Source organism: Centropristis striata, chromosome 2 (assembly GCF_030273125.1).
Source record: "Centropristis striata isolate RG_2023a ecotype Rhode Island chromosome 2, C.striata_1.0, whole genome shotgun sequence".
In the NCBI taxonomy this organism is placed as follows: Eukaryota; Metazoa; Chordata; class Actinopteri; order Perciformes; family Serranidae; genus Centropristis; species Centropristis striata.
This window is the reverse complement of record NC_081518.1, coordinates 25698733-25717198: the sequence shown is the minus strand read 5'-3', so window position 1 is coordinate 25717198 and position 18466 is coordinate 25698733. Positions and strand designations below refer to the sequence as shown.

The 18466-nt window shown below is 36.4% G+C and overlaps 1 protein-coding gene across 1 annotated transcript in view; it reads right to left on the bottom strand.

Annotated features, from left to right (window-relative positions):
* Positions 1-18466, bottom strand: part of luzp2 (leucine zipper protein 2) — a 196366-nt gene that overhangs the window by 40711 nt on the left and 137189 nt on the right. Inside the window, exon 6 of the mRNA XM_059347564.1 lies at positions 8951-9013. Coding sequence (XP_059203547.1) covers positions 8951-9013 — 63 coding nt within the window. The remainder of the gene's footprint in view (positions 1-8950; positions 9014-18466) is intronic.

Below are 18466 nucleotides of genomic sequence, written 5' to 3'. Positions count from 1 at the left end.
TTGATCCAAAGTCTATTAATAAAACAATACAAAGGACATTTATTAAAACGAGTGACTCTTCATTATTAAACACTATGTGATCTGTTTGAAAATACTTGATGATGACGGCATGCTGCTCCATTCAAAAAGCCCTGTAGAATTAATTACATGAGGCCATTCACCTTGAAATCAGTCAGTAAATCTTCACAAATCCAGTGTTTTATAATTTATCTGCATAAGGTTCAGGTTACTGGATGTTTTCAATAAATCCTGATGCAAGCATGAATTGTAATTCCAGTGATAACAGAGCTGAAATGGTGCAAGTGTAACAGCATCCTTCACCTCCGTGATGCAGCAGCAACATAAATTTTGGCAGAGTAGGAAATAGGTGATAAATTCTTGCTCTTGAGGAAAAGATGCGCAACAGATTAAATGGCATCTCTAATGCCACGTGTCGCTCTCTCCTTCACTGAGCGGCCCTAACCTTGACTTTGAATCAGGTTGTTTTGAGTTGTCAGATGTTTCCCTTGAGGACATTCACGTCTGGTTCAGAAAGGTTGCATGACATTTTTCCAATGAATCGGATAAAGAGTAAAATTAGCCAGATATGTACAGTATAGCAGGCAGCAGCAGCAGCAGCAGCAGCAGCAGCAGCAGAGACCTGGTGAGGTTCCTTTCCAATTTAAATGGACTGCTGAATTTGGAAAGTGTTTGTGATTGGTAAAGTGAACAAACACACAGCTGAGTCAGGCCAGTGGCTGCCTGCCAGAGAGTTTGCTGACTGAACTTCACTAAGCCTATGATATATTTTTCTTAGTGACCTCTCCTCATTCATACGGTCATACAGTGTTTGAACATACTGCTATTGTCTTTCCTAACCATTTTTGTGACTCAGAAAGAAAGAAGAAATTGGCATGGAAAATGTTCCCATCCGTCTCGCTGTGAAATATCTCTCTGGGTTTACAAAATTGAGAGAATCATCTGAAATCAATTTAGTCCAAACAATGACACATCTTGAATTGGCTTTATTGGAGCTGTGGCAGACGGGATAACGAGGTTGAGAGTCTTATTAGCCCCGTTAACCCTCGTAGCAGCTAATAGAGTCCAAACTGCTCCTCGTGCCCAAATGGGCCAAATTAGTTTGAACCAACTGACCGAATTACTTAGCAGCTGCACACCCGGTTCGACCATTCTTAAAGCTTCACACCCCGCTAAGGCCCGGGCTGCGCTGCGACCTCTGCCTCCTGTGTGATGGCGACCTCACTGAACTGCTGCAGCTCACATTTGTGTGAGACACAGATCTACAATCTGTCAATAATATAATGTTTCATTGTAAAAAAAAAAATAGTTAAAAGATTTTTTTCAGAAAAAAAATAAATGTAAAATAAAAAATAAATAAATAAATCAATGTCATGTAAAACCATCATATTTCATATGTGGGTCTTTCCAATGTGCATTAAAAAAAAGTTTTAACATGCATTTTTTTATTGAAAAAAGAGTGCATTATCCTCAATGACCCATGATCTTTGAGAGGTAAAGAACACAACTGCACTAAATATTGATTGAAATGTTTAGTAATGAAGTTATTAATGATTTATTGGGATTTTTTTCCTTTCTGGACCTTTAGGTAATTAAAATGCCTTGGGTTATTGCTGTTCCTGAAAAAACTAACATAACAGGAGGGTTAATTGAAAATAACATTCATATTTATTTTAGACAAAAGAAGAGAAGTTGAGTTAAAAATAAGTACACACCGGTTTGTGCCACAGATTTTCGAAATTAACGGGATTAGTAATTACCAAAATAATTTTTTATGTTTCTGTAATGGTTAAGACACCAGTATGTTGAAGCTCTTTAACCCAAATTATATCTTTAATTCTAAAATATAATTATTATTGTTATTCATTAAGTTGTTTGCAAAAAAATGTAAAAATAGTAAATCACTTTATTATTTATTGATGAAGAGTCACATTACAGTTATTTACTTGCATTCCTGAACAGAAAAATTAGTTTTAGTTGTGAAAAACGTGAATTCATTTTTCCCCCAAAGAAATAACAATAACATTTTAGTTTTAAAGAAGCTTTTGAAAGATTTTAAAAATATTTATGTTTTCTCGATTTTATGACAGGTGGTCCAATAAATTTGTTAATTACTGTTAATATTTTTTGTGTATTTTAAGTGTTTTTTTTACACTTGTGAAATATAATTTTTTCTTTAACTTTAACATTAACTCAAGTTCTGTACTTAAGTAAAATTATGTGTTTCTTTTATGTTACTTGAGTATTTCCATTTTATGTAACTTTATACTTCTTCTCCACTACAGCTGACAGCTTTAGTTACTTTTCAGTCTGAGATTTAACATGAAAAACATTTAATAAATGAAAAAAATGTTATAAATTATTATTTATTAAACAACATAACAGCAAATTAAGTACATAATCGCCCATAAAGTCAGAATCATTTTGTCTCAGACACAATCCTGTGTTAATTGTGGTTTCATTTTAATTGTGATATGTTTGGAAGGGATTGATTCATAAAGTGAGAAAATATACACTTTATCCGTCAATAATAAATCATATTGTCCCAATTATTTCATGGGAAGAGGTAAAACATATTTTATTCCAACTTTATGGGCGACCATGCTCAAATAAGCCCTACTTTGACAACAGTAAAAAACTGCTTACATAAATGCCTCAAAAATAATATTAATCCAATAATATATAGAGAATATATATATATATATATATATATATATATATATATATATATATATATATATATATATATATATATATTTAACAATCTGAGGGACATGCTGCATAAGGAGTAGGGCTTTTGATCATTTATAGTACATGTTGATGCTGACAGTTTCTGAGGTTTTAGGTGCAGAACTTTTACTTGTAGTGGAGTAAATTCACAGTGTGGTTTTAGCACTTTCACTGAAGCAAAAGACATGAATCCGTCTTCCACCACCGTTTTCTACAGACACTGTGCTGAAAGGTGTAATGCTGCTGGTACGATGTCGATATGACTGTCAAAGGATCATTTTCACAGTCTGTTTTCTCTGAGAACTGTCTGCATCATGCGGAAAAATAAGCAACACCCCAGATTGCTCAATGTGACACAGCCGACATGCAGCCAAGCTGTATGGCTCATCCAGGCTGTGTGGCTGCTCATAAATGTTAACATGAGCACCGACATGGGAAGCATGAGGTTCTGCAGAGCGTACGCGCTGCTCACATAGATTCAGAACGCTTAACATGAGAAATTGTAACCAGAATAAGCATTAAAAAAGCAGCATAGTATTAAAGCATGAGGTACAGTGAAATATATACACTAGTGGGGTCATCCAATTTCTGTGTTGTTTTCCATGAAAATAAACTGTTTTATTTATGAAATGAGTTACAAATTAATCGAAAATATCGTAAAGACACTGACAAGGGTAGAAATAATTATTTTCAGTTTTGAACCCTCAGCTATTGGCTTTCCAAATGTTATTTGTGACTCAGAAAGAAGAAGAAATTGTATTAAAGTAAAGTATAGAAGTAATAAATAAATAAAAAATTACAAATTCTTATATATTGAACAACATAACCACTTAATGTCCATGGTTGCCCATAAAGTCAGAATTTTTTTTTCAGACACAATACTCTGTGGTTTCATTTTCATTGTGATATGATTGGAAGAGATTGATTAATAAAGTTTAAATTGAAATATATACGCTAGCACTCAAAAGTTTGGGGTCATCCAGAAAATGTCTGTATGTTTGATTCATGAAATGAGTTACAAATGAATGCAAAATATAGTAAAGACATTGACAAGGGTAGAAATAATCATTAAACCTTTTGGGTTTTTTTGCTATCCATTTTGCTGCTGTAACTCTTGAAATGTCCCCGCTGTGGGACTAATAAAGGAAATCTTAATCTTAATCTTAATCTGAGGAAGGATCAATTTTTTGCTTCTCTAATCAGCACAAAACAGTTTTCGGCTGTGCTACCATAATGCTCAGTTGTTTTAATGATCAATCAGCCTTTCAACACTATCAACGTGGGTTAACACAATGTGCCACTGGAACAAAGGAGTGATGGTTGCTAGAGATATTATAACAATAATAGATATTTCATAAGAAAATCAGCCGTTTCCAGCTTTCATAGTCATTTACCACATTAACAATGTCTAGACTGCATGTCTGATCAATTTCATCTTTTTTAGTTTGAAAAAATGTTACTTTTCTTTAAAAATAAAGACATTTGTAATCAACCCCAAACGTTTGAGCAGTAGTGTGTGGAATGTTATTTAATGTTATTGAAAACTTTTTTTTATTACATCAATATAAAAAAGATAAGATGTTTTCTGTAAACTGAGAAAGTTCTTCTTCACCTACACTTTACCTGAAACAATGCACAGACAGAATCTGCAACTATTTTGATGATTAGGTGTTTGTTCCTGGGGAAAAAATGTAAAATATTCCAAATTCAAATTCCAAATCCATCTTTTCAGGCTCCAAGTAATGCATCTGAGTCACACAACCAGAGGCTCTGACCAATCAGCGGGAGGTTTTTGCTCTTGTCTCAGGAGGTTTCTGCACAGACAGTGATGGACAGATGATACCTGTCAGGGATCCTTTGAAAGTGTCTGCCCTTTTTCCAAAAAGTTTCCAATGACGTCAGAGACGTCTGTGTAACAAACCATCTGGCAGAGTCAAGGTATTTCAATTGTGATGATTTGGTCATTTTTGCCATTGTAAACTGAATAAATTCGAGTTTTACAATGTTTTAGAATTAATCGAGTTTTCACTGATGATTAAAAAAATTAATCAGTTGCAGCCCAACACTACACATCTAAAGTTCTCCTCATAGGATAAACTGCAAAACTTTAGTCAAGAAAGACTTTTGCATATTTTGAAGCTACAAAATGATGCTGTTCATAATCAAGCATCACTATATTGTGTTGTCCAAGAGCATACATTCATTTGTGTAGATATTCTTTATCTTATACTTATTTTTTTAATGTAACCTATAGGTAAACTTATTGATACATGCAATCTCATGCTCAAGAGAAACTTGTTGACAACATTATTTTAATATAATTTGTATTTTTTTACACAAATGAATGGCCAGTTTGCCTCTCTCAGTTATACTGCTTACAGTCAGTGGAGATACAGGATCAGCCCAGGCACAATACTATAAAAGCAGCCATGCAGCCTCTTTACAGTGTTGTTAACATGTAATTTCATGTCTTTTCAGCAGAGTAGTTTTCACCACACAACACAGATTAAGAGCACAAAGCCTGATCCACCACCTCACACAGCGAAGCACAAGTTAAAGCAGCTTTCTAAAAAACGATTACCACACCAAATGAAATGTATTCCAATATACAATGCGGGAATTCCCAAAGCCAATTTCCACAAGATGAGAACGGAAAAAAAATCACACATAAAGGAAAAGCTTCCGTTTACTCATACAAACTCTTTAAATGTATCATGTGCAACAAAAGGAGCTTATGCTTAGAAAGTTTATCCAAGGCCAGCTATAAAAAAAGAGATCAGGCCTAATCTCAGTTCCTGGACATGGCTTCAAAGCGCTGATTTAAGATTCAAAGATTTTATCTGAAGCTTTTTTTTTCCTCTTTAAACTCTCACTCATTCAATGCTCTGAATAAATCTTAATTGAAAAAATCTTTGAAGCATGAAAAGATGATTTCTAGACAATTAAGTAAAAGTTGTTTTTTTTCTCCCTTATGGGTTAATCTAGGTTCAACTATGATGTTTTCAAACAGACAGGACAAATATTAGAATTTAGAGCCTGTAAGCAGAAGTTATGTTTGAGTAAGCATTTCTAACCTCTTTACCAATAAACAAACTTGTAATAGAATGATGTTGTTTGCAATTACCTGCTCTGGAGGCAATTGTTAGTATCCATCTCTTTCTGTGATTCTGCAGTCATTACGGCGTGATTACGGGTTCAGTCTGCAACCCTTCTCCTTTAAACATAAATAACTTTCCTCGATGGAAGCAGGGGCTTGTAAGAACGCTCCTCTCACTGATTTACTTCATTTTTATAGCCTCCCAAGGGAATTAAAGACAATGACCCACAGTGATCCACCTGTGTTCAAGGAAATTCTCGCAGCTATTTGCTCCCTAAAGAGCTCGAGGTCTACTCGCCTTCTGCAGAAATAATCTGTCACACAAAGAAGAGCCGGACAAGAACACATACTGAGCGTAATATTTTATCATCCGCGAGCACAAAGCCAAGCAGTCATAATTTATCACCACTTAGATCATTCCCTTTGCTGTTGCTAGGAATATTCTGGCTGTGTGACTGACCGACAACTTCAATCAGGACCTCTTCAGAGCCTTTGTACTCTTTCCAGCTCTTTCCTGAAGTGTTATAATCAGACTTGGCTGCATAGTCAAATGTGCCATCATCATTTCAGAGTTTGAATATGTGATGATGGCTTGGATAAGCTTAGCTAGTGAAATGTCAGGGATGTTCAGCTGGAGGATTTGTAGAAGGAAAGAAGCCTGTAATCTTCAGCGCCAATTTCCTGTGTCTCAATAGGAACTCAAGAATAACCTTAGTGTTGGGAGCAGACTTCAGGGTCGATGAAAAGCTCTTCAACATCAAGTGCTTTCCAAACACTAAATTCTCTTTGTGGACCTTTGGGCTGCAGTGTGCGTGTATCTTTAGTTTGTTAGAGCAACAGCATTACGGGCTCGAGACAAAAACGATTTGCCCAGAAAGTCTCCATCTTCTGTGCCGAGATTGCTCATTTTCATGTTAATTCTCAAAATAACAGCGTTCGCTTATTGTAACAATAGGAACTGAAAGCTGAGGCTAGCCAGGTTAGTGGGAAGTACCCATGTTAAGCAGCTCAGAGCTGAGGCGCCACCTAATAATGAAACAATTCCCTGTAGGCTATCCTTTTCTTTCTATTTGTCCTTGTCTTGTTGACTCTGTCTCATGTGGATGTCAAGCTTCATTTGCTGTTGTGTCAGGACACTTTACTGGACAGCTTGTAACTTAGTAATGTCTGTGTACAATAAACAAATCTGACCAGTCATGGATATGCAAATAACTGCATTTTTTATTAGAGTGAAGATAGATATTTACATGTTTTGAAATCCTGAAGCACTGATGCCTGATAGAAATACTTGTTTTAAGCCATGTTGTGCTCAGTTGCAGGTTAATTGAGTACATCTATCTAAACCTAATGCAGTTATAACAACACTATAACCCTCATGAAGGTGGGATTTATTGCAAGTCTGTTGAGTTGGACTGCATTTGTTAGCTAGTTGTACCTAATAAACCAGCTGCATGCTGCACTTAAGAGGTGCTGCAATTAGAGAGAAAATGTATATAGTTGAATGTTTCAAGTTTTAATCCTCTGAACCCCAAATAGTTTCATGGTGCTTTTTTGTGCTCTTTTTAGATTTTACTCACTGTGGCTTGTATTTTCACTGCAATAAATAAGTCCTGCAGCTCTATGGAATCAGCACAATCATGGCTAGAAGTGTGAATAACATGTATAATAATGTATTTTGTACAGAATAACACAGATATAATGACATAAATCATTAAAAAAAGAAAAAAACACGAGTTGAATTTCTCCTAAAAACAACAACAAATGGATTTATATAAAAATACTTTTCCAAGTGCCCACAAGTGTCATGGATATTGTAAAATAAAATTGGATCTCGACATATTAGACATATTAAACTATTTGCATTTCTTCCAAACTCTCCTGTCCTTTCCTCTTTGATCTGTGTAAACAGCCTGCAGTTTAGTAGAAGTTTCAGTGAATATTTATTTTGGTGATTACATGTCCAATAAAGTGACAAAAGGCTGGTGAAATAAACATCACTTCAAGCTGAAAGCTAATGAAAGACAGGCTTACCTCAGGACTGACCTTCTCTATAATGGGCTATAGGTGTGAAGGTAAATTTGTGTCTGATCAAGTGAGAAAAATCAGCCTAATTGAGGCACAAATATTTTTTACTAAGTACAGATTACTAATCTGAATTCCTAGCCTTCACCTGAAAATACAGTCCACTAACAGCTGTTCTGTCATTCACATTCAATATTCACCGTAGCATTGACGAAACAAGCCTCAGCAGCCTTACAGGAGGTCTAGCCCTGGGTCTTTGTGAAGGAAAATCTCCATCTGCACAACAAGGTTGCCATCTATCAACCTGTCTGCATCCCCACACAGCTCTATGTTGTAAAAATCTAAAGTTATTTCACATACCGGAGCCTGGAAACAGGGACCAACTGCACAACTGTCTAACTATTGAGCCTGTGATTACACAGCACCAGCTGCACTCACTTGGGCATGTCATCAGGACGCCCGTAGGAGCCGCTGCCGCTGTAAGATCTTACATGGCTAAATTAGAGCATGAGCATTGGTCAGCAGGAAGGCGGAAGCAGCAGTTCAAAGCTCAGCTCAGGGCTTCACTAAGGATGTGAACCGGCTGGACGCTGCTGACCGTAACAACGATCAGCAGAGCAAAAGTAGAGAAAGAAGAAAAAGTAGGTGACAGCAAAAATGGCACAGGCAAAATGTACTCAAAGCTGCTCTCACTACAACCTGAGTTCCTCAGATTGCTCTGTGCCGCCATCAAAGAGCTGTTAGAGACAAGTTGTTCTGAGATTCACTGGGCAAGACAGAGAGACAGGAACAGTCTATTTCTAACCTTGAGTGCTTTTCTTTCCCACCAAGAGTTTCTTAAACACAGTTAAATAAATGATCCGAAAGATACTGAATAACTTATTTAATTTCAAAGACCAAATTGTCTCACTTAGATATCATTTGTATTTGGTTAACATCGCTTGCTCACAAGAGAACAGAATCCGTCTGCAATGTCTTATCATGAATTGTACCTATTCCATGAACAATGAACAATTAAGTAGCTGCAGCTGAGAATTAATTATGTACATGATAAAACAGAATGCACTAATTGAAAATCCTTACCTCTTCAGCATAGGCGTCACAAAGTTTGTGTCCAGAGAGCAGTTTAGTTTTCAGGCTCTTGTTCTGAAAAAAAAAAAAAAGAACACAAAGAAAAGGAGTGAGGCCACCGGTGTCTGCACTTAATGTTCCCTGAACATTTTTAGCCGCATTATAAAAAAGTGCTATTTACTCAGTAGGCTTTGGTTTCTCCAGCAGGGCACTCGGCTGTTGAGGAGCTCTGACAGCGAGTGCTTGGTTGCCTCTCGATTTGAGACGAGGCTGGAGAGCGCTCAGGAGTGTCCTGTCTGAGGATCTCAAAGTGCACTCAGGCTCATAGGCAACTAAAAGGTCAGCATTGTAGCTCAGGGCCAGACCCCCACTGAACTTCAAACATGATCAGCAAAGCTTTAAAATCATTTGACTGGCATCCAGTGGAGAGGTGCCAAAGTAGAGGTCAACAGGCCTCGCTGTTTCGTGTTAGGATCCTCGCTGCAGATTCTTAAACGAGCCGGAGAGTGTGTTGGATACAGTGTGTTACGTCATTTACATGAGATGTATAAAAACAAACAAAAAAAATTAATTTAAGAGCTGATATACATATGACCTGACCTGATATTCCATGGTTTTCTTGATAATAACCAAAATCATTATCATGCAAACTCATCCAACTCCATCAAAAACAAACAATCAACAAAAAAGAAAGACCAGATGCGAGGGCTTCAACATAAAGTGTGGGTGTGTAGTGAGAAAAAAGAAAAAGGCCAAATCAGTGCTCAAGCAAAACTGTGTGTGCATGTGTGTCAGTGAATATGTGTGTGTATGGATGTTTGTGAGCGGGTGTGTGGGTTTGGAGTTGGAGGGTTGCTGCTAACTGAGATTAAGATATCTATTAATATTTAGAATGAAAGGTAGCAGGGGAATAATCTTTAGAATTAAAAGTTCATTGGGTTTACTTGCATTATAATCCAATTATATTATCATATATAATCAGTGGTAGAAATAGGTCTTAAGATAAGATAGTTGTTATCATTATTATAAAGCCACCTACACAATGAAATTGGGAGGGCCACAACTGAAGATGCATAAGGGATAAACAAGAATAAACAGAAAAAAAGGAATTAACAGAAAACTAAACAAAAAACAAACACTTAGTATGGCTAAAAACAAAACAAAAACATAAATAAATAAAATATGAAGGATAAGGCGTGCAAAACTATAGTAAAAACGTCTCCATATGCTATACATATTAAACTATTTGCATTTCCAACTTTTACTGTCCTCTCCTCTCTGATATGTGTAAACAGCCTGAAGTTCTATAGAAATTTCAGTGAATATTTGTCATGTGACTATTTTTTTGTCAGCAGAATCAATCATGGCTTTCACAGTGTTTTGGTGATGTTTTAAATGAGATATGTCACATAAAGTGACAAAAGGCTGATGAAATAAACGCCACTCGCCTAACAAAAATAATTATGGCGTAACTACGGCACCACAGCATTCAAGGTTAATGTGGGTCAGCTATCGGTCAGAGAAAAAATATAAAGTTAGTATCCCTATATGACGTTATGAAAAAAGCCTAATGTTATTTTCTTTCAGAATCAGTCCTGAACTCAAACACCCATAAAGCAAACAAGTATCTACAGTGCAGGCCATTTCTAAAAAGTAAGGTCAATCAAAGTTAACACAAAGGATTCTGATCACAGGCTTTATGTAAGAGGCCACAATACTGAGATCTTTCTCTCCAAATCGAGTTTCTGTAAAATGCACCGCTGTATATTTTAAAAGGAAGTCAGTAAACGACACAGCCCGGAGAAAGCATGTAAAAACACAAGAGAATGGGCCCGCAGGGTGATAACAGTGCTCGAAGGGAAGGCATTTCCCTTTTTAATTGACAATGATCTGTTAGTAAGAATGGTCCTAAACCAACTTAATGCTTAACCCAAAGTACCCATCCAGATCTGGAGATGACCCAATAAAACAGCACGATCAGCCATGACAAAAGCTTCACTGTGGTCTGAAAGAACTAAAATTGCATCTGCAGTTAGGAGAAGGTCGTTTGGTGGAGATCTCAGTCTCTACTGTCATTTAAATTAGATTGACTGTCTCAGACTTTTTATTTCAGTGCAGAAAAGACTTGATGAAACAGCAGCATGCAGTGAAGAGGACACGCTGCACCACATGCACTTACATGATATGAGGGCCTACACATACAGTGCTTAACACATTTATTAGACCACCAATCATAAAAATGAGAAAATATAATTTTTTTAGAAATCTTTCAAAAGCTAAGCTAAGCTAAGATAAGATAAGATAAGATAAGATAAGATAAGATAAGATAAGATAAGATAAGATAAGATAAGATAAGATAAGATAAGATAAGATAAGATAAGATAAGATAAGATAAGATAAGATAAGATAAGATAAGATAAGACAAGACTAAAGTGTCTAAGGAGTAAAGTGAGTAGAGTGCAGATGACATGGCATGATGTAATATACAGATATATTGCACACGATGCACAAGCTTGTTTAAAACTAAAAATGTTATTGTTATTTATTCGGCAAAAACAAACTGAATTAACCTTTTTATAGCCCGATTTGAGCCGAAGTCAGAAATTAATCAAGCATAACATTTAACCACTAAAACTAATTTTTCTGTTCAGGAATGCAAGTAAATAACTGTAATTTGACATCTTAATGAAGAAATAATAATGTGCTTTACTATTTTTACAGTTTTTTTGTAAAACAGTAAATATGGAAATGCATGGATAACAATAATAATTATATTTTAGCATTAAAAATAACATTTTGATTAAAGAGCTTCTACATATTGGTGTATTAACCATTACAGACACATAGAAATGATTTGGGAAATTACTAATGCTGTTTATTTAGGACAGCTGTGGCACAAACCGGTGGTCTAATGAATTTGTTAAGCACTACACGTATAAATAAACATGCTTTAATTGATTTGTACAGCAGACAGTTTTGAGCTTGTTGCACATTTAAACTGCTCTAAGTTAAGTTGCAGCTACAGGAATAAAGGGAGGAGCTACACGCTAACACTAACAGACTCAGTAATCTCATCAGGAAGGCTGGTTCTGTCCTGGGAGTGGAACTGGAGTCTGTTGTGGAGGTGTCAGACAGGAGGATGCTGAGGAAATTGCTGAGCATCATTGACAACACCCCTCACTCTCTGCACGCCACTCTGGAGTCCTATAGGAGCACCCTCAGCTGTAGACTGAGGTTACCCAAGATTACCACAGAACGCCACAGGAGGTCTCTTCTGTGGCCATCGAACTGTATAACTCCTCCCCTTTCTGCAGGGAGGAAATCTAATATATCACAAAAACTGACTGATATTAACATCATACAATTTCCAACACCACAGACTATATTATGTTCATTATCATGTTCAATATATCTGTATATGACATCCTGCCATGTCATCTGCCCTCTACCCACTTTAATCCATAGACACTTTATTTTTATATTGTTATATTTATATATTATATATTTTTATTGTTACCTTTTTTGTTCATTGTTTTGATTATACAGTCCAAAAAATTCTTAGACCACCCTTGTTTTCTTCAATTTCTTGTTCATTTTAATGCTATTGTTTTATTGTTATATATCCTGATGTTATAATGCGTTTGGTTATTATCAAGAAAACCATGGAAGATGGCTAGATATCAGCTTTTTAATTAAATTATTATCAGCTATTTTTGTTGAAATCATTATATTTGTCCAAACAAATGTACCTTTAGTTGTACCAGGCATTAAAATGAACAAGAAATTGAAGAAAACAAGGGTGGTCTAATAATTTTTTTCCATGACTGTATTATCCTATATTGTGATTGTTTTTGTAATTGTTTTTGTAATTTTGGAGCAATCTGGAACCAGAATTTCCTTAAATAAATAAAGTTCTATCTTATCTTATTTTATCTTTTTGTTAGTTTTTGCATCTTTGCTTTGACATGCTGTTTGATGATTTGTTAATCATTCATGCTTGAACATGTTTTATAAAATAATCCTAAAGGTGATCTCATAACTTTACAGACAGATAAATGATCACCACTGTTGCGTAACTAAGCTTGTAGCACTTCTGTTTTATCCAAAGAAACAAATGCAATTAGATTCAACTTCATCAAAGCAACTAGTGGAGATTTATTAAAGCTTTTCATTGACCCAACAACACATTAAAAATTCTTAATGGCTTTATCAATGAGCTAATTACCTGTAGTAGAGGGTCTATTCTTCAAACCCATCCAGCAGAACGGAAGTGAGAGCAATGAATATTCATTCAGCAGCTTTAGTTCAAGGAAACTAAACCCTCTGACCACAGAAAACAGTCTTCTTATATGTACAGTATAAACAGAAACAGAGACTGCTTTTCCACACTGGTTTAGCATGTGAAATGATTACAGTGTGTGAGCTTAGAGTGTGATCTAACAGACTTTGAAACAGCATGATGGTGGATGCCAGGGGGGTGGTCCTGAGCATCGCCAAGACTTTAGTCTTGCTGGGCTTTATGAAGGCAGTAATCTCCTAACTGCACAGCGAATGGACCAGAAAGCCTCATCACAATGTTTGCTACGTGGGAGGCAGCCCTGAGAAGATCCACCAGGGAGACGCCACAGTATCAAACAGTCAACATTATGAAACAATTGCAGGGTACATCATCCAATTTCTGAACTCACAATGTACTCCATTATCATGACAAATCTCAAATAGTCCAAGTGAAAACAAATATGTCTTTTATACACAGAGAGATGTCTCTGGTTTATCAAAAAACAAAAAAGTAGGACAAATTAAATGATGGTCAACTCAAACATGAAACAGCTAGAACTTAAAGAACTAAAAGGGCACTTGGAGAGCACAAACCTCCACCAACAACATGCCCTTTCTCGCAATGTTAACAAAAAAAGAAAAATATATTTTTATATCCCCTTCGTGATTTGGATCCACTCCAAAATTGAATTGAATTCCATTGGCCCGTCTGACACCCTTCAACTAAGTTTCAAGAAAATCGAGACAGTCATTTTATCAAAAATCCTGCTGAAACACAAACAAACCAAACTGAAAAACAGAACCTTCTGAGCCGGGTAATTAATGAGCACAATAGACAATATGAACTACATTTCTTTTGGGACTGTGCAGGATGTTTTACACTGAATCTTCAACAAGCTGTTTCAGTATTTTTATGAGTCAAAACTGGAAGAAAAGCAAAATGCAAATTGGGACATACTCATAAGGGGTAAGTGCTACCATCCTTTTTCTTTTTTTCTGTTTTTTAAACAGATTATTATTTACTGCACTACCTTTCAGACATTGTTTAGGAGTGTGTCTGTCTGTCTGCCCTTCAGCACCAGCCTGTGCTTTTTTGGCACTGCTGCAGGTGAGGTAAGTTAGTTTTCACCTCTCGTCGCAGGCATTTTTTTGAAAATGCAATATTGCCACGAGCAATTATGGCTTATAGATGGCACATTAATTTAATTTAGGTGGAGATAACACATTTGGCTATTATGTCGCAGTGCTCCGATGATAGATTTGCTGCTCGATGTTGGAGACAGCTCAATGATATTAGGTGACGAGTTGGCTGTGAATGTGAACCACAGGGACGATTTGGATACAGGAGGAGAGAGGGGGGCGTGCATCCACCAGCTGGCCCTTGACATCTACTTATAAATGATGTGTCCGCATCCACAGTTCTCACTTTGTGTCATGGCACAGACTGACAACACTGACAATCATCCACAACACGGCTGCATCTGTACATTTAACATAGAATACATAGAATTTGGTTTATTTTCTTGCTGGGCTGAAATATCTTAGCTATTCGATGGATTGCATTGTATTTCTGTACAAACATTAAGAGTCCCCAGAGGATCAATTCCACAACCTTTAATGACCTTTCCTCCAGCACCACCATGCGGTTGACATTTGTGTCAACGTGTTTATAGCACTATAATTTTGCAAGAAGCAAAAAGCTACATTCAGTTGAAAAAAATTATTCAATTTTTAAAAAATTAAAAAAAATATTTCTTCTGTTCAGGGATACCAGAAAATAACTATAATTTCAATTTGAAAACGCATGGATAACAATAATTTTATTTTAGCATTAAAAATATAATTTGTGGTAAAGAGCTTCACCATACTGGTGTATTAACCATTACAGAAACATAAAAAATGATTTGGGTAATTACTAATGTTGTACATTTAGGACAGCTGTGGCACAAACCTGTGGTCTAATAAATGTGTTGAGCTCTGTCAATATATGCTTTAATTGATTTGTGCAGCAGACAGTTTTGAGCTTGTTGCATGTTTAAACTGCTCTAAGGTAAGTGACAGCTGTAGAAATAAAGGGAGGAGCCACATGTTAACGCTTCTTAGATTATGCATCTTTGCTATGACATACTGTTTGATGATTTGTTAATCATTCATTACAGAGCTTAAACATGTTCTATAAAATGATCCAGGCCCTTGACATCTACTTATAAATGATGTGTCTGCATCCACAATTCTCATTTTGTGTCGTGGCACGGACTGACAACACTGGCAATCATCCACAACACAGCTGCATCTGTATATATTTAGAATTTGGTTTATTTTCTTGCTGGGCTGAAATATCTTAGCTATTCAATGGATTTCATTGTATTTCTGTACAAACATTAAGAGTCCCCAGAGGATCAATTCCACGACCTTTAATGACCTTTCCTCCAGCACCACCATGCGGTTGACATTTGTGTCGACCTGTTTACAACACTATAATTTTGCAAGAAGCAAAAACCTACATTCAGTTAAAAAAGTGGCAGTTTCGCACATATTCTGGCCTCTGTTTCTTCTCTGCAATTCAATTCTCACTCCCACGCACACCTGCACGGTGTACTGTACACTCCAACACATGCAGTACATGCACACTGAGCAGAGGTAATGAGCTGGGATGGCACTTGTTTTGTGATTCAGCGAGGGAAAACTGGCCGAGTATCAATTCCTCACAGTCGCACCTCCTCTTGCCCCTGCAGAAGGACCACCGTTCGACGACATGCAGAACTGGCAGCTGTCGTGAAACGTGACATAGTTTAGCCCGGGGACATACTCAGAGTGAAAATGAGATCCTCTGGAGCTTATATGTCACAGTGCATTATGCATAATGTGATACACCGTGCCACATATGTCCCAACGTGTTATTCCCGCAGCGCTGTCATTCCGAGGACTTCCGAGGAGTTTTTGCATTGACATGTTGCTCATATTTTTCATTAAGGAAAATGAAAATAGCACAGGAATAAGTTGTACAAAATCTATCTCTCAGTCTGCCACAGGGCCTTTAGCACTGATCCATGTCTCCTGTGGAGTCATACTTTGACTACAAATCACACAAAGGGATGACAGACCACTGGTGTCACTCATGATCATTTTAAATACATCACCATGTTCTTTTTTACATACAGCAGCAAAGTTTGGACACACATTCTCATTCAGTTTTTTCTTTATTTTTATTGTATTTTCTACATCTTGGATTTATATTAAAGACATCAAAACCATAATGGAACACATATTGAATTAACAAACCAGAATATGTTTTATATTTCAGATTAGTAGCCACATTTATCCTTTGATGGTCTCAAACACAATAAAAAGGCAAGAAATTCCACAAATTAATTCTTTCAAGACTGTTGGAAAACCATTCCAGGTGAGCAGCTCATGAATCAGAATGAGAGAGTAACAGAAGTGTGCAAAGCTGTCATCAACTGCACTTTCTGATTATCTATACTGGTTTGTACTTGTACTTGTATTTTCAGTATGTACATTTGTTTATTGTACAGTTGCCTTTTGGGTCGTTTGTTTTCAATATTCTTATTTCGACTGAACATAAACATTAACGCAACACTTTAGTTTTTGCTCCCATTTTTCATGAGCTGAAATTTTTTCTACAAACTCAAAATATTTCTCTCAAATATTGTTCACAAATCTGTCTACATCTGTGATAGTGAGCACTTCTCCTTTGCCGAGATTATCCATCCCACCTCACAGGTGTGGCTTATCAAGATGCTCATTAGACAGCATGATTATTGCACAGGTGTGCCTTAGGCTGGCTACAATAAAAGGCCACTCTAAAATATGCAGTTTTGATTTTTTGGGGGGGGGGGGGGGTCTAGGGGGGTCAAAACACCAGTCAGTATCTGATGTGACCACCTTTTGCCTCACGCAGTGCAATACAATGTTGAAAATAATAATAAAAATAAATAAATAAAAACCATTGAATGGAAAGGTGTGATATATATATATATATATATATATATATATATATATATATATATATATATATATATAAATAAATATATATATATATATATAATAAAATAAGGAAAATAAAGAGTTGACTAAAAATTGACCAAAAACGTAAATAGGCAAGGACTTCATCACTCAAAAACGTTCTATCTGACTTAACTCAGCAGTTATTTTCACACATTATAAAGTGCTGATATGTCGCCAGACCCGAGTGTTGACATTTAGTGCCCATCTAGGTCAACCTTCACACCGCTCGACACACATCAGCGTCGCATCCTTTTAGCCTGAGTGCAAAGTTGCAGAAACCAACTCTTCTGGTGACACATTTCTAAATTTAATTTAAGTTTTCCCTCACATTAACACCATGGAGTGTGAATGTGGTAATGCACAATTAACTCTGCCATACTGCATATTTGATGTCTTTAACAAATTCAATTACCACTGTTAAACTGGAGAGACCAACCACCTCGCAGGCAGCACACTGCCGTCTGTGACTACAAAGTTAAAATAAATAATCAGAAGTGCGCTGCAGGTAGAGTTGACATTTTTATTTACCAATAAGTAGAGTCGCGATGGCCGTGGCACGCACGCCGTCTGACACCAATCAGGGGTGGTACAAGATTGTTGTCACAACATATTTCAGCTTAAAAGGCCAATGAGCTTCATTGTGATGACAAGAAAAAAATACAACATGTTGCATCACTGCTTAAATAGCTTTGGCATATGAAATATGTGAAAATATGACTTAATTATTCTTGTCAATTAAAAGCCACGATGAAGTGTTCCTGCAGAGCCAAACAATGAAAAAAACAATGAAAGAGAGAGATAGCAACATGGCTTTTTCTTCAGTGAAATGTTGTCTTCAAAGTCTAGTTTTTAATACACTTTTCACAAGATTTATGTTTAGCAAGACACCAAATATAGAAGTGCTTCATCTTGCATCAAAACGTGCATCATGGATAATGTCAATCCTCCTTACTGGAGCAGGCAGAGAAAACAGCACGGTGTTACACTCAGCTGCACCACAGGAACAAAAGCTTGTTGAATTAATGCTGTGGATGAGAGGCTTCATTAGAAACTCTCCAGACCTCATTTCGGCTACTTCTTTTGTTTAGTTTATAAAATAATGTTGGACTTTATCACTATTCATCTAGCTCTCTTATAGACCATTACAACCTGTTCACCCTGAAGGCAACAGACCTTGAGAGTGCCACATCATTTCTGCTTTTGAAGAAATTGGTGTGAGAA